Genomic DNA, 16,594 nt, shown 5'->3' with positions numbered 1-16,594 from the left:
GGGGCTGCAGCCAGGGCACGTTTGGATGTGAATCAGATCAGCACCTAAAAAAGGAACAGCTGCAGGAGGCAGAGTTTGAGGTGAGATCAAGAGTTAAGCAAGTGACCAAGGATTTTTTTGGCTACTGATTCCCTGTGAAATAAGTGTGGAGGAGGGCTCTGTTCAGTGTATCACTTCAGGGCCAGTGCTGCGCTCTTCAGAGTGCTGTGATTGTTTTGTGTATGAACCCGTGCCCTGCAGGCCATCTTGCACTTTCTTGCTCCTTTGGGGAAAAAAAAAAGTATGCAATTTAGGAATAAGGCAAGCTGCTCTCTTGGAAGTTCATTACCTCTTAATTATTTTTCTTAACAGATCCAGAAGGCTGCCTCAGCTGCTCGCACTGAGCTGGAAGGACGCAAAGGCACCATCTCCCAGTATTTCACGACCTTACACTGTCCTGTGTGTGATGAACTGACCCAGTATGGGATCTGTAATAAATGCAGAAGCCAGCCACAGCATGTGGCAGTGATTCTCAACCAAGAAATCCGAGAGTTGGAGCGTAAACAAGAACAGCTGGTCCAGGTATGATTAAAGCATTGTCAGATGTCTGTCAGCAAAAGACAGAGGCTGAAATTTCAAAGCAGTGTGTTACTGAATACTCCCACAGAAATGGGAAATATGGTCCTGGTGATTAATGTGCTGCAGCTTGTTGGCTTTTCCGATTGCTGCCGAGGGCAGCCACAGCAGCTCTTATTCTCCTAGGCTTTGTGGAAAGCTAAGGCCAAGGAGGGGATCAGAACAGAAGATGCTTTTCTGATTTTCTTCTGATTTTTAAGAGTTCCTTATATGGTTTGTAGGTCTCTTTACATAATGACAGAGAGCTGTAAGAGTGTAGAAGATTCACTCTTTCTTGCATTAAAATAACGTATGATGTTCCAGAAACAAAAATGTTTGGGCCAGGAAATTTATTTTTTTATATGTATAACATGGATGTAGTTTAGCTTGGTGAGTTTTTCTTGTTACTTTTCCTCTAGATAGGAATTTTCCAAGCTGCATTTTTCCCTTGAGCTAGAAGTCAATTAAGAGGGTAGCTGACTGTGCTCATGAATACATAACAGCAAGGCATAATGCCTCCCTTTGTGGAAACATATGCATACCTTCACCAGATTTTCATACTATCATATTTTATAATTAATAAATATTTTAGTTAAAATTTATTTGTAGCACTAGCACACAAACCATTTCAAAGACTTGTCTGAATGTCAGGGATATAAATGTTCCTAAATCTAAGCATTGATTTGATAGGTTTTCATGGGGTTGCTAAAAACGCACTATAATTCACTTCATAAATATTTCATTACTAAGGTGTGGACTTCTTGCTTATTTTGTAATATTTGCCCTTATCTTCATTGTGAATGGCATTCCTCATTGAAATGAGGAACTGCGTGTTCTGCAGTTTTCCTGCTGTAAAAACTTTGAACCCTTTGCATTGCTCTTGTTCTGGGAAAAAGCAGAACTTGGCAGACTGGTCCAGCCCCACAGAAGGATCAGTGAGTTTGTTTAGTGCATTCTCTTGTCCCTGCAACACTCAACAGCTCGGCAAGGCCTGGGATCCTGTCCCAGTCAGTGTTTGATGTCTCTCTAAGATCATCTGTGTAATTTTAATATGAAGGCAAATTTATCCTTCACAGCTTAAATTTTTAGCCCTTTGAGATTATAGACATGCTGGAGCCAGCAGAAAACTGATGTAACACTGAGCTGTAAATTATTTTAAACTGCACTCAAAAATTACGTGCTCTGGGTTAAAACCACAGACTTCTCCCCTCAGCACAAACTGAGCTTAGGACATGTCTCAAGTACCACTTAGTTTGGTCCCTTGCATTTAAACCAGCTAAAGCCTCTTTCAGAAGAACTGGGATAGATGTAGTTTGAGGTTACAAAATCCTGTTCCTTCTGGTCACAGGATTGGTATCCTCTGAGGTGCCACCTGTGGGACTTGGCCAGGAGGGGCTTCCCCTCTCCAGCTATTGTCAGTCTACAGGGATGTGGTGCTGATGCAGACCTGGCATCAGCATGGAACAGGGAAAGAAAGAAAAGAACTAGTTTTAGAAGCAAAGGGTTACAATTTGGGTTTGTTGATCAGGCTATGCAAATGGTAGGATAAACTGTAGCATTTTAATGTTACAAAACAGAGGTGGTTGGAAGGAAATTTCAAAGGTTTTGGAAAAACTGTTGGAGATGGCAAATGCTGCGAAGGTTAAGAATAAAACAGCAAAGCAGGGGCCTTTAGTTTCCTGAAGGTATCTGCCTTTGGAAAAATTGTGCCTGCTGCTGTTTTATTCCATCGGGTATCTCAAGTTAGAAGTACTTTCAAGCAGCATTAAAAAGGAGTTCCTTGAACAAGGAGAGCAGTGCAACTTCTGTGGCCTGTGTATTTCTGTGTTGGGATTGATTGACTCTGACTAGGTAAAACTCTAATTAAAGCTTATCTTGAAATTAAAGTAATTAATTATTTAGTCCCTTTTCTCTGCAGAGAATTAACTGCAGGATAGGAGTTCTTTTTTCATTAGGAGACTTTTGTAGAGAGTTAAGTTTATTGCAGATAGAACACACTGCCTTGCTTAAACCCAGTCAACTTATTTACTTTGTTTTTTCAAATGCCACCACATGCAAGTAGAGCTTAATTAGCAGGATTGAAACCCAAGCTGTTGAGTCCTGCTGTTGCTGTCTGCCCAGTTCAGTGGGTGATGCTGCCAGCCACCCACCAGTGGCCAAATGAGCTGTGTGGCAGCAGCCCAAGAGGCTGAAATAGAGAAGGGAGCTGCTGTGGATCCCTCCATGTTGGGGAGAAGCTCTGTGCAGAAGGGCTCTGCCTGTTCTGCTGATACAGGCTTGAGGATTTAGTAGTCCCTAGTGGTTTATGCCTCATTTGTGTCATTTAACAGAATTGTTTTGCTTTTTCTCGTGTAATGCAGATATGCAAGAACTGCACAGGCTGCTTCGATCGGCAGATCCAGTGTGTCTCCCTCAACTGCCCAGTACTTTTCAAGCTCTCCAGAGTGAGCAGAGAACTGTCAAAGGCACCCTATCTCCGCCAGCTGCTTGACCAGTTTTAAATGATCTGTGTTACAGGATTCCAGGTGCTATTTTTTTTTTCTTCAGTGTTTACCACACTAGGACTATTGTGCATGGTGCTTTTTCAATTCTCACCTAGTCCAGGATTTCCATTTTAACTGTTGGGTTTATTATCTGAAGAATAATGAACACTTACCATAACTAAATTAAAAACAAACAAACCCAACCCATTTGTTGATCTATGACTAGCTCACTTTTTAAGATGTAAAAATTTCTTCTTCCTTTCATGTTTCTAACATACTGTTTTATAATGCTGATGTTGAAATAGCTCTGTGTAACATCTTGTAAATCCATTTCAAAGTAGAAGTCAAGTTTACTTCCTGGAGGAAGGAGCACTGAAAACCTCTTGAAACGATAAAACCATTTGTGTGTGTTCTTGAACTGTCAGTATCAAGACGTGTTACTTATATATTATCCATTCACTTTATAATTTTGTCTGCAAAATATTTTGTAAATACACTTTTTTACTTTTCAAACAACTGAGTAAAATAATGTGCAATGACTTTTATACAGATAATTTTAAAGTTGGTTGGTATATCTCCTCCTAAGTTTTGCTTGATTCCAAGTAGATTGTTATTTTGATCAGACTGTGCAAGCAGTAGTACCATGTGTAGCATTTTGAAACATTATTTTCTAAAAATTGCTGTCTTGCTTTAGCTATTAATGGGGCATTGTGAGGAACTGTGCAAAGACATTTTTGTTACAAACCTGTGGGACTGTTGCAATACTTTAAATATAAAATTTTATTCCATTTTTGCTTGTTTTGTATAGACATTTCTATTGCTTCTAAATATGCTTAAAATATTTTCTTTCCTTACGTACTGTACAGTTAAATCTTATTTGCCACCATCTTGACAAAATGTGTATTTAGAATATTTGTATAACTGTATAAAATGGAAAAGGAATTATGTGGTCAGTGCATTGTTTTCTAAACTGGAAATCATTTTGTTTTAGAAGTTAATAATGGAAACCATATTAAAGTTGAATAAAATGATATGGTAAAAAATGATACGGGTTTTAAAAATATTTACCCTCAATTTGTTTCCCTTCTCTGGCACACACAATAATGTAAAAACAAGACTGCTCAAATCAAAGTTAAGAATCCAGCCTAAACTTCAGGATCTAAAATAGCAGTAGCAGTTCTTGGAGGCCTTCCCCAAACCAGAAGAAACATTTCCACTTTTCCATTAGTCAAGAAAGGATCAAGTTTTAAATTTAAAATTCCAGAGGAAGTTTAAAAAATACAATAAAACTTTATTTACATCAAGGAACCTGAGTGCCTTCTCCAGGTAAGAATTTATTACAGTAAAGACACAAGTCAGTCTAATAAATGTCACATTACACAGTACAATGTTAAACCCACATCAAGCAGAATAAAAAATATTACATCTATAACAGAACATCCACAGATTGCGGCGCACTTGTATGCAAAACAACTTTAAAAAAATCCAAAACATCAAGGCATAAAACTTTACCTGGTCTTGCATTCAAGCATTGGTCATGTACAGAATGAAAGTGCAAATGCCAGGAGTGAGTGCTTGCAGTACAGTCCAGCACTTGGCAGTGCTTCAGGATAAATAAAGTACTTAGCTGCAAGAGGTTACCTTTCACACTGGAGCAGAGCACTCATCTTCATACTGTTCCTGGGTTTGTGGACAAAAATAGGATTCTTATCAAATTCAGGTATCTAATCCATGGATTAAAGCTCTTGTCCTCAACAGAGGGATGGCTTTTCTAGCATAAGCAGGGCAGTAGTAATGTAATACAGTTACTCCAAGTAATTTCAACACCTAATATGTAAGTACTGGAGCTTTCTGGAGGGCCCATAACTTAAAATAGACCTGCACTGTAAATAGATCCCCACTTCAGCTGTATATTCCAGGAAGCAGTTTACTTTGAAAAGAAATTTAAACATGTGAAAACTAAAATTCATTGTCTGAAAACAAGCCTTGAGGAACACCGAAATCCAAGAGCAGGGAGCTAAACTTTGGTCATTGAGGGTGCCTAGAATTGCAGGGTGCATCCTTGGAAATGTCCTAGATCTTGTTTTAAATTGCTTCAAGCATTTCATTTTCAGCAGGCTGGTTAGGGGGTAAGGAGAACTCTTTCTGTCCACCTGTCCCACTTCAAGTTTAAGACCAGAATTAAGACACTGAAGGCTCCAAGTCCTCACTAAGATGATGCTAAATTTAGGAAGGTCTCCACACATCAGTGGAAAGTGATTCTACATAGATAATTCTTCAGCTTCCACTGTTTAACAGCCACTGCTTTTTGGATCTTTTATTCATGGGAAAAGGTTTCTCTTACCTTAGCATTCCAGCCTGTTGTTCCATTCCTACTACACAGGCCTCTTGCATTTTAAGGAGGAAATGGGGATGAATTGAAGTTACTCAGGAGTTAAAAAAATAAAATCTTTGTTTCATGCAATATTTTTACAATTGCTGGGAAGATGCTGATCAGAAACACAAATAAGTGTGTGTGTATATGCAGTAGATAACCTTCTAAGAGATTACAGCATATTTCCCAAGACAGGTTTGATTTAATTTTCTGAGGTTTTTTAGTATTTGATTATGCAAACAATATAAAGTAAACTGCCCATGTAAACTATCCCTGAGAACAGTCTGACATGTAGAACATTCTGATCTGGAATTTCATCAAAAATTAGCATATGAATTGGAGGAGTTTAGAATCTTCCTGCTTGCCCAGTATCTTTAAATTATTTTCTTCTGGCAACATGATCTTGGGTATGAGGAGACTTTTTTATAGCAACATGAACACAGGTGAAGCCAGAGGAATCAGAGCTCCAGTGGGGAGCTGCCACAGAACAGTCTCCAGATCTTTCATTGTGTGTCCTGCACCTTCTCCCTCCCCCTCCACCAGTGGGATCGGTCCTCACCATCTTTCCCCTACTTTCCACACACAGGGAGCAGCGTGCAGGAAGAAAAACGGGAAGAGGAAAAGCAGTAAAATGCAGGTTCCAGCTGCCCTCATTCCATCCACTCTTCTGCCCACCACAGTTTGCTTCCACATCAGACCAGCTGAGCACACAGCTCACTCCTGTCACCTGTGCCTAAGCAAGGACTGGCAGTTACAAGCAATTTCCATTCCTGTAAGGAAACAGATCCCTTGTGCCACAAGTGAATAATTTTAAAGTGCAGGTTCATGCATTGCATTGGAAAAGATGCCACAGGAGTTCATCAAAAACACAAGGGCATTTAAGTGCTAGCAGCAGAGGGAGAGGCAGGCCCTGCAACATGGCAAGATATTAACAAAAAACCTTTCACTACAAGTTGATCCTGGCTTCTTATTAACTTCTCAGGAAAGGAAAAGGCCATGCAAACTTAGGTTGCACACTTGGAGAACAAGAGAAGGAACAAAAGCAGACCTGGAAATTCAGGGAATCCATCTAAGATTCTGTGTTATGTTACACCTAGAGCCCTTTTGTTAATAAATGAAACCTCTTAGCATGAAAAATAATAATAAAAGTGCAAAGTTAAAAAACCCCAAACAAGAGTACATTCTGATCACACTTAACTAACTTGGAGTTCCCAGCTGACAAATGGCAAGATTACTGTTCAGAGACAGATTTTGCCATTTGCTGGTCCTTTTTTTTTTTTTTTTTTTTTTTTTCCCTCTTACTGGGAGGGCTCCCTGGCATGGCTGCACCTGCCCAGGGTTTCCTGCTTAGTGGCAAACCTACACATACAAACCAATAAACCTACACATACAAACCAATAAACCTACACATACAAACCATGGCTTCTCTGTTAGGGAGAGTCCATCTCCATGTCATCCTCAAAGAAATAAAACCCAAACGTCACCAATCCAACTGGCCAGGGACAAGTAGTCATACTAGGAAAGGAATGTCTCATTCAAATCTTCATTGTAACACATTACCCTATTAAAGTCTTGGGACAGGAAGATAGGGAAGTTGCTATAACCTTAATTTAAACAACTGGCTTAAAAATACCATATATTAAGTAATCTTTTTTACCTGAAGGGAGCCAGCAAGAAAGATGGAGTGGGACTTTACAAGAGCATGTAGTGATTTGACAAAGGGGAATGGCTTCAAACTGAAAGAGAGTGGGTTTAGATTAGATACCAGGAAAAAAAGTCTTTTCTATGGAGGTGGTGAGGCACTGAAACAGGTTGCCCTGAGAAGTTGTGTATGCCCTGGAAGTTTTCAAGGTCAGTCTGGACAGAGTTCTGAGCAACCTGGTCCAGTGGAAAGTGCCCCTGCCATGGCAGTGAGTTGGAAATGGATGATCTTTAAAGGTCCCTTCCAACCCAAGCCATTCAAAGTTTACATGATAATTTTACATCTTCTGCATACATTTGTTGATTTCAGTGATAGAGCCATAATTAAAATCACAAATACTTTTGATTATTTAGATTTGTTGCCACTGTTTAGTAGGTTGGATTAATGCATTTGAGCAGATAAACAATGACCCATTTTGTGTCCTTTCTCATAAACTGCTTTTAAATCATCCAAAGGCTTTGTTTCACTCCTAAGAAATAATTTCCAATTTTTTCTTGTCTTTGTCTCAGAACCAAAAATTTCTATAGTTTGCTGAAAGGTTATTCAATTTACAGCTGCTGGGCATCACCAGAAATTTTAACTGATCTGATCACACGCAACTTTCAAACGCAGTTTGAAACATCCCTCCTTCACAAGGTAAGAAAGTCCAGCATTACCCATAAGAGGTCTCTCTCCTCTCTCATGAAACCATTTTGTGGCAAAGTACCTCAGACCTGCACCTTTCACCCACCTCAAGAAACTGAGTAGTTTGAGCAGTCCCCTTCTTCCAATTACAGCATCTCTTCCTTGGATGCATGCCTGACATTTAGAAAACATCTCTTATGTTTTAACAAACATAAGCATAGCCAAACATTTATCATGTTGCCCCATTCACATCACTGAGGACCTTCCCACTCCAAAACATATCCCTGCAGGCTGAAAATGAAAGAGGAGAAAGGGCTGAGCAAATGAACATGCTGAGCTCTGCACCACTATGAAAGGATTCCTGAACCACTTGACAACAGCTACAATTCAATTGCATTTCCATTTAAAAAAAAGAAAAAAGCCTGTTTTGACTCTATTCACTTCTCCCAGTCAACATTCCCATTTTGTCTCCCAGGGGAGCCACCAGCAACCACTGGAGCATCACCCAATATATCGTCCGGATGGGGCTGGAGAGAGGCTTCAGCTGGAGCGTCCCCTGATATCCTAAGGGAGGTGTCCGTCAGCGAGTTTTTCAGTTTGTCATTCATTTCTATTACCTCAAAGTCTGCATCATTCCACTCTCTCACCTCCTCCTCATCCTCCTCATCCTCAGTGAGCCTCGAGTTTGACAGCAGAGCTTTCCGGGTCTCGCTCTCGCTCACGACTTGCGCGTCGCTGTCCTGGGGAGCGTTGGCCAGTTTGTGCATGACGGGGAAGAGCAGCACTGTCATTACAGAAGTGGCAAAGGCCGTGTACATGACGACAGGAATGTCGTGGAACCTGCCTTGGAGGTAGCCCACCGCCACTGGAATGCACATCTCGCCCAGCGCCGCGCCCACCACGAAGAGAGAAGCCGATTTTCCTTCGATAACCGTGTACTGCTCGATCCAGGAGATGCCGCTGGGGAAGATGGTGGCCATGGACGCTCCGTACACGGCGGTGCCCGCCCACAGCGAGGCTCGGTAATGGGCGAAGAAGGCCAGGGCTGAGGAGGAGGCAGCAGAGCACACCAGACTCATGATGATCATGGTGACGGGGGCCAGGAAAGCGGCGCCGAATATCGCCGCTCCTCTGCACACGGCAAACGCGCCCCAGAAGACAGAATTCAAAGCAGCTGCTTCGCTTTCCGTCATCTCAGCAAAGACCACCGCGTAAGTATATACATAAGAGCCATAAGTGACTTCTGCTCCTACATAGAACAAAAAGAATACAAACATGAGACCAATTAGAGGCCAGTGGTGTTTGGCACGCTTGCCCTTCTGCGCAGAAGCCTTTGATTTGTCTCTGGCTGAGTTGGTCTTTGAATACAAAACAAAAAAGAAGACAGAAATTAAGAGAATGTAGGTCCCTATGATAATATAGGACCACAAAAAGTTTCCGTCCTGATGGTCTTCTGGTGCTGGTGTAGTTGATGCAGCTGATGCTGTTGGCACAGGCGCCAGGACAGACTGGTTTGTCTTTTCAGCCTTTGCAAGTTCTTCAGATTTAGAACCCCCTGAGTCCACTGTAGCCAGGATCGGAGCCAGAAATGCCCCAGCAGCAAAACTGAAGTGCAAAGCCTGCATGTGTGGCCCAGCCTCTGATCCCCAGGTATTCAGTGCCATTACATTGCCACCTGCAGATCACAGAGAGAAAGATTCATTTTAGTCTGAGACCAGGTATTGTTTAAAAGAAAAGAAAAAAACAACACAACAAACAATAACCTATATTACAAATTCAATATACAATAATGCCAGGTTTAGCAAATACAATGTGCAAAACAGCAGTTAACTGAAATTCTGCCTTAAATTCATGTGATTACTTGAGCCTTAGGAGGATATTCACAGCAGTCAAAACAAAGAGTCACACAATGGCTTAATCCAGTAACCAGACAACTGTGCCAGGGGAGGTTTAGATGGGGTATTAGGAAAACTTTCTTCATGGAAAAGGGTTGTCAAGCATTAGAATAGGCTGCCCAGGGAAGTGGTTAAGTCACCATCTCTGGAGATATTTAAAAGACATGTGGATGTGGCATTAGGGACATAGTTTAGGGCTGGACTCAGCAGTGCTGGGTTAAGGGTTGGACCCAGTGACCTTAAGGATATTTTCTAACCTAGGGACCCCTATAATTCTATGGTTCTAATTACCCTGCTTGACAATTTGCAGCATTTTTCAGCCTTTTTTAAATGGGAACTCCAGCTGCTTCTCATTTCTCTAAGTATCAAAAGCAACAATGTCCAGTGCTAAGAATCAGAGGCCTCATTAAACACCCCAGGAAAAATAACAATGCACTTGCTTCTCATGGGCTGGGCTCACCCCACTGTGTTCAAATGACTTTCCAGAAACAGAAGGGTTTACATCAATACTGTTGCAAACACCAAACTGTAACCAAACACTGTTAGATTGACAATAATGGTAGGAAATAAGATCTCAGAGAGGTGTTTTGAAGTATTCCCTCAGAAGAATGCAGGAAAACAAAACAGTAATCAAATTCCTGTGTAGTAGTACAGCAGCCCTTGTCACTCAGCACTTTGCCAATTCAATTCAGCTTTGCTTTACTGCCTTGCTGTGAGCTTCTTCTGCTACTCTTGCTCAGCATGGGAAGTCTCCCTGGCTCTGAGGCCTGATCCAAGCAGTACACCCACTGAAGGTATTTTTACCATTGGCTGACAAGACTTCCCCATAAAAAGAATTTTTAAACCAAGTGCCATGTGCAACAATCTTACTGGAGGCAGCTGTGCACTCAGTTTATTTAGCATGACTTGTGCCATTAAAAAACATCTCTTCACTACTGGATCCTGTGCTGTCCTCTTTTTACATCTTAGCAGATCTCCTTCAAACCCCACAGAATTAAGGCAGACAGTTCACATGTGCAGCCATCATTCGTCTGTGTTGCCAACCAGCCAAGCCACCATAGCCAGGCCCTGCCTGGGATGCTTCCAGAGCTGTTTGGATGGCTAAGTTAACACATGAGTCAGCTCTTTTCTCAGAAATAACCTGCCCTGAAGGTGATCAGCCAGCTCCAGTAGTACCTTGCTGGTTAGTCAGCATCCCCAGGCTCCTGCACTAGGGCAGCAGAGTCAGCACACGCTGCTGGGACATTGCTGGAGAGGTGCCAGGAGTGGCTGCCTGGTGTTGCTTCACCACCACGTGCTACAGCAGTGCCAGAACACTCTGCTAACTGATGTACTTCTGGGCATTTCCTTATCTCCACATGCAAATATGCCAGTGTTTCCCAGGCATCTCTAAGCATGTCCAACCCTGTGCTGTGGCCTTGCCTCCTGATGCAAACTGCCTGCTAAAGGCAGCCATCCCTAACCCAGCCTGTCTGAGCTGTGCCCAGGGGACTCATTTCTGTGGGAGTTCATTTTCCATACCTCCACTCTAACTGACCTTTCTGACCACACATATACCTGCTCTGCAACTTCATCAACATATCTCAGAATCATAGAATCATTTAGGTTGGAAAAGACCACTGAGAACATCTTTCTCTAGTAATAAGCAGAGGCTAAGAAACAGTTTGAACAGCTTTCCAGCAAAAGTGCTGAGTTCAGGGTTTTTTTCCTGGGCCATTTGCAGCATGCACATGCCACAGACTTAGGATCTGGGGGACAGAACAAATTCCCAGCCACCTAAGCATGGCTGGCCAAAGGTGGAAAATATCCCTTAATTCAGGGAGATGGGCACCATGGTGCTGTGAGCCCCCAGCTGCAGGTGGGCAGCTCTGCCAACAGCAGCTGTAAGAATCTCAAACACCAAGGCTTTGCTCAGGACTGACTTAAGCCCAGCTAACACTAATGAACCATATCATGACCAGCTTCCTGTAAATGTGTAATTTAAAGAAAACATTGCTTAAAGAGCACAGGGCATTTCCTGTATGCCTGTAATGGCCCATTGAAATGCAAATTAATCTCCCCAAGCAAGAGATACCCTACTCTCCATCCCCTAAAAAAAGGCCAGTCACACACACACACACACACACACACACACACACACAGAGGAAGCCTCAGGACCAGATTAATCCAAGAATCACAGCCAGGTAAACAGCTCCCCTCTTTTAATTCAAGATGTATCACAAGAAAAAACAGTAACTGTTTTAGTATGCTTGAAGTTTCCAATTATTTTCGTGAAAGAATTGCCAGACCACAGAGGGCCTTACCTGTGTCCAGAATTCCCATGGAACCTCCAATAACTGACATCAAGACTGTTAACAGCAGGGATTCCTTACACCAGGGTATCCCATAAAGACCAGCTGCTGTTCCAAGCATAGATAAGGCTGGAAAGGTTAAAAAACAAAACAAAAAACTCACATACTACAGTTTTCATTTAAATAACACAGAAGACCAAGAAATACAAATAAATTCATAATTATTAACGTCACAGAAAATCCTAATAAGTGATGCAATGTAAATACCTCAATCTGTGGCTAGCAGTAGCAGCTAGAAAGTTCACCAGATCATTTTTTAGTTGGAAAAAAATTAATTTAATCAGGATATAAACCCTGCATGACAAACTTCTTTGGCTAAAGCAAAAAGAGCAGCAGCTCCTGCTAGGACACTAAGAAGTCTTCAAACTTCTGATTTAGAAATGTGACTTCACCATGAAATCAGTAAAACATGAGTTTGAACAGTGTCAAGCCTGTCCTCTGAGAACTGCACAACACTTAATTTGGCTCCATTTTTTAAAATACCCCAAATAACTAAGCTCTTAAAAATCCTATAAAGTAATTGTACCTTGTCTACCAAGTGATCTCCATATAAAGATGCTGACTTTTATTGATATTCTGTTCTCACATAAGGGATGTATTCCAAGGGATTTCTGGAGTTTTAGAGCTACAAAATCTCTCATAAATACATTTAGCAGCAATTCGTTAACTGTATTAGTTTTGCCATTATTGGCTACGCTTGCAACATGCCATTTCAAAAAATATTTTTAGCAGATGGAAATTGCTGTTATTGCCATTTGGGAGGAAGTTCAGCAGTTCAATTCTATGCTTTTAATTGCCTCCATAATAAAACAACTTACAATTAGTATCTTGAACAGATAGTATTCGCTTCTTAGAAAGCTTGTACCAGTCCAGCTGGCCCTCATTTTCCAAATCAATACATGATCATAAATGCAGCAGATACTTAAAACATCAATGGGGGCTGATGTAATTAAGAATTTAGGTTGATTCCAAATAGAAACAGCAGCAATATCCAGAAGCCTAAAGATACTTGGAATACATGCCTCAGAACATTTTTGAAGGTGTGCATGCTGAGCTGCATGAAGAAAACACTAGAGATGGGGAATGTAAAGTACCAGCTCCTCAGGTGCCCCATTCAGACCTGAAAAGAACTTCTCAGCAAGGGCTCAGCTGTCCACTTCAGGTCCCTGCCTGATAATTAGCACTTTAAAATTTCCTTAAACAAACACAGGTGATGTTTTCAATTGTTCCTCTGTATAGAGTTTTTCTCTGTAGCAGAGTTCCAGCAGTTGAAAGATGGGAGGTAAAAGTACACAAGCCAAAAGCTCTTAGAGGCAGCCCTCAGATGATAAAAGTGAGAACAGATTCAGTGGTTCCAATTATGATCTTGCCATAAGCACTACCAAACTGGAAGGGATTAGTAGATCCATCACTTCCTGGGCATTGTTGACAGCTATCCTCAGGAAAAGAAAAAATACTAAACTATTTTAAGTTAACATGCATTCCTACAGGTCTGTGCACTGATTCCATTACAGAAGGCAAAGTCTGACTTTGTCAGGTGCACAAGGAGGAGCTTGAAGGAAACCCACTCCACAACTGCAAACACCAGCAGTGGAAAAAGGGATCTTATCTGAACTGACCATGTGATTACAGCACAGCCCTTAAGGGAGGCACAGTTCTCTGAACTAAGGAGAAGAAGAAGAGCAAGCCCTGGTACACATTTTAATCCATAATTTAGAGCACAAAGGCATTTGAAAGTAAAAAATATAGGGCTTCCACTACTCTGTGTGTTCTGAGAATCCCTGAGGGAATGAGACACTAACACAACTCTAAAAGGAGCCCCTCCCCTCCTTTGTGGATGCTGTGTGGCTGATGGCTGAGCAGCCCTGCTCTGCCTGGACAAAGCCGGTCCAGGAGCAAGTTTCCACAAGTCCAGAAAACGGGTAAAATCATCAGCTCCCTACACTTTAAATGTTCCCACCATTACAGACAGCAATTAATGTTTCCCACTTTAAGTAAGTCAAAATTTGGCTACGGCCCTCCAGTCAAAAGCCACAGGCTTCGCCCAGCACACGCTGATGAGCATTAAGTCAGGGAAGTAAGGGAAGGGGAAGTTCCCCCATAGAAATGAGCCTCAGTGTGACTGCTGGAGGTTTCTGCTGCACACACGGCAGCCAAAGCACAGCTTCCTGTTCCACGTGTTGCAGAATGTCGCTACAGAAGCCTGTTTGTTACGTTCCAAGAGCCCCTAGACCGTGCGCATTACTTTAAGTGAACTGAAAAGAGTCCAGCTCTTCTCAGTGCAAAGCAGAGGCAGACTGGTGGGGATTGTGTCCGTTCAATCCCCGCTGTCGCCGCCGTGTCCGGCGGGCCCAGGCTCTTGGCAGGGATGCTGCAGAGCGGCACAGCGGTGTCAGCAGCCCGGCAGAGCGGAACATGGCGACAGCGAGCGACAGCGACCGCGGGCACCGGGGACAGCGGCACCGCATGGCACGGCCCCGCTCCCTCGGGAGAAGCAGAAGCTGGCCCGGACCGGGTCCGACGGGCCGGAGTCACCGTCCGGCGGCGCAGCACTCACCGAGCAGCAGAGCGGCGTTCATGCAGTCGAACAGCACCCCGCCGACCACCGACCCGGCCAGCGAGCCCAGGGAGCGGCCCACGAAGATGTAGTAGATGTCGCTGACGTTCTTGCGGACATTGGCGGCCAGGTTGGGGAAGGTGGGACCCAGCACGGCGATGCTCATCCCCTGCAGGGCAGAGTGCGGGGTCACCTCGCCCGTCCCGGGTAGGGTCCGCAGCGCTCCCCGCAGCCCCGGGCGGGCCTCGCTCGCTCATTCACTCACCAGCCCCAGGAAGGAGGCGCAGAGCACCCCGCTGATGCACCAGCGCAGCGCGGCCCCGTCCGCGCCTCGCCAGCAGCGCCATCCGCCGCCGGCCGCCCCCGCCTCCGGCTCGGCCTCGTCCGGCTCGATGAAGCGGACGCGCAGCTCCCGATCATCGGCCATGGCTCCCGCCGCCGGCTGCGAGGGCCGCGCCGGGCCCGGGGAGCGCGGCCCCGCCCCGCGCACGGCGCCGGGAGCAGCGGGAGGAGCGTCGGGAAGAGCGGCGGGATCGCGATCGGGCTCGGGGGGCGCCGCCGCCGCCGCCGCCTCCTCCGCCGGGGGCTCCTCCTGGGAACAGGGCTCGGCGCTGGGCAGCGACATTCCCGGGACAGCTGGCACTCCACACCGCTGCGAGCTTGTGCCACAGTGCCCGAGGAATTGCCCTTATAAACCAGCATTTATTATTTTAATGATTTTTAATCTGTGTTATCACTCAAAGTGCACTCGACCTTTCAGACAACCGGTCATAAAAGGTCTTTGTCTTCCACAACTCACGCTAATAAAGCTTCTCAAGTGAGAGAGAGCTTCTAGGTCTGCTAAGGACAGGTATTAAAACATGCCGGGTGGTATTAAAAGTTTTAAGTATTAAAACTACATAAATTCCTAGCACTCACGTGGAGCGGCTCTCAGACCGCAAGCGGTCTCCGTGCGCGCTCCCAGTCTGGCACTGAGGCGCTGCTCCCTGTAAGGAACGCTCTGAGTTTCACCGAACTTGTGAATTAAAGCATCACAAACACTCAAGATAATTCTGAACTGCACTGCTTTGTTTTGCGAGCTGCTCCTAACAATTAAGTACTGGGATATAAGAATGCACAGAGAGCAACCCGTTCCCGTTTCTTCTGGCACTCGCAAGAATGTTGTGAGTACGTTCCTGTTCAGGATAGCCTCGGTACATTGAGGCATTTAAAAAGAAAAAAAACAAAAAGCCCTGCTTGCTTGCAGATAATATTTAAACCTGATCGATCACACATTCCTACCTTTACAAGGGTGCAGAGTCTGAACCGTGAGGTACCTGCAGAACACTGCCGAGCTTCTGCTGATACGTCCAGCAGTAGAGGCAATTCCAGATAAAATAATTTCAACTGTAAAATAGTAGTAGTCACACACAAGTCAAGCCACATGTGTAGATGTTAGTGTTTTGCCTTGTTATAAAAGCAGCTTCCTGAAAAACGGTTTAGCAGGATTTGAAATGCCTTTCCCAGGCTACTCCTCACTGTTGTTTTACACGCTTCGAAAGAAGCTTTGTACACTGAGTGTGTACAAATGGCAACAGCACCCAGGCACTTATAAAGCTTCTGGGCATCTTTTTCAAATTTTAATTTGAACCACAAGCAGCCTAGAGAATAACCCCAGGTGAAAAGGGAATATTTCACCAATATCACCAGATATATTTATTAAAGAAAACAAACATTTGGCCCTACCACAAAGGAAATTCCTGGGACTTACTGAAGCTGTCACTGAGTGTGAAGTGCCACAGCGTGGAAGTGGATGGGGATCGTGCCACCTCTCCTAGAGCGCCTTCTGAGAAAGCTGCTCGGGCAGGCAGAGACAGTCACTGAAACCACACTGCCACAGCACAGAGAGGTCAGCAAAGAAAGATGAGAAGGGCCCTGGATAAAGTTCCAGCGAGCTTTATTGCAAAGTCCCACCAAAGGAGTCAGGGACAAAGGACCCAAAACAAGGCAGTGTCCCGGGTTAAGTGTGGGGTCA

At 43.9% G+C, this 16,594-nt stretch overlaps 2 protein-coding genes across 4 annotated transcripts in view; one reads left to right on the top strand and one right to left on the bottom strand.

Moving 5' to 3' along the window:
* The window catches only part of REV3L (REV3 like, DNA directed polymerase zeta catalytic subunit), a 106,487-nt gene extending 102,364 nt beyond the window's left edge, over window positions 1–4,123 (top strand). For both annotated transcript variants that reach the window (XM_056488081.1, XM_056488080.1), the window contains exons 31-32: window positions 352–561; window positions 2,955–4,123. In XM_056488081.1, coding sequence (XP_056344056.1) covers window positions 352–561; window positions 2,955–3,095 — 351 coding nt within the window. In that variant the 3' untranslated portion in view covers window positions 3,096–4,123. The remainder of the gene's footprint in view (window positions 1–351; window positions 562–2,954) is intronic.
* Window positions 4,124–4,343: 220 nt separating this feature from the next.
* Window positions 4,344–16,165, bottom strand: MFSD4B (major facilitator superfamily domain containing 4B). 2 transcript variants are annotated; one of them, XM_056488085.1, is made up of 5 exons: window positions 15,862–16,165; window positions 14,846–15,267; window positions 14,581–14,749; window positions 11,976–12,092; window positions 4,344–9,452 (listed from the first exon to the last, which is right to left on the bottom strand). In XM_056488085.1, exons 2-5 carry the CDS (start codon window positions 15,203–15,205, stop codon window positions 8,215–8,217), a joined length of 1,884 nt encoding a protein of 627 aa, XP_056344060.1. In that variant the 5' UTR covers window positions 15,206–15,267; window positions 15,862–16,165; the 3' UTR covers window positions 4,344–8,214. The 2 variants fall into 2 exon arrangements, with proteins under 2 accessions (XP_056344060.1, XP_056344059.1); XM_056488084.1 differs by lacking the exon at window positions 15,862–16,165 and having other exon boundaries at window positions 14,846–15,365.
* Window positions 16,166–16,594: the final 429 nt, after the last annotated feature.

Source organism: Oenanthe melanoleuca, chromosome 3 (genome assembly GCF_029582105.1).
Source record: "Oenanthe melanoleuca isolate GR-GAL-2019-014 chromosome 3, OMel1.0, whole genome shotgun sequence".
Classification (NCBI taxonomy): domain Eukaryota; kingdom Metazoa; phylum Chordata; class Aves; order Passeriformes; family Muscicapidae; genus Oenanthe; species Oenanthe melanoleuca.
Note: the sequence above shows the minus strand (reverse complement) of the source record. Positions and strands in the feature narration are given on the sequence as shown.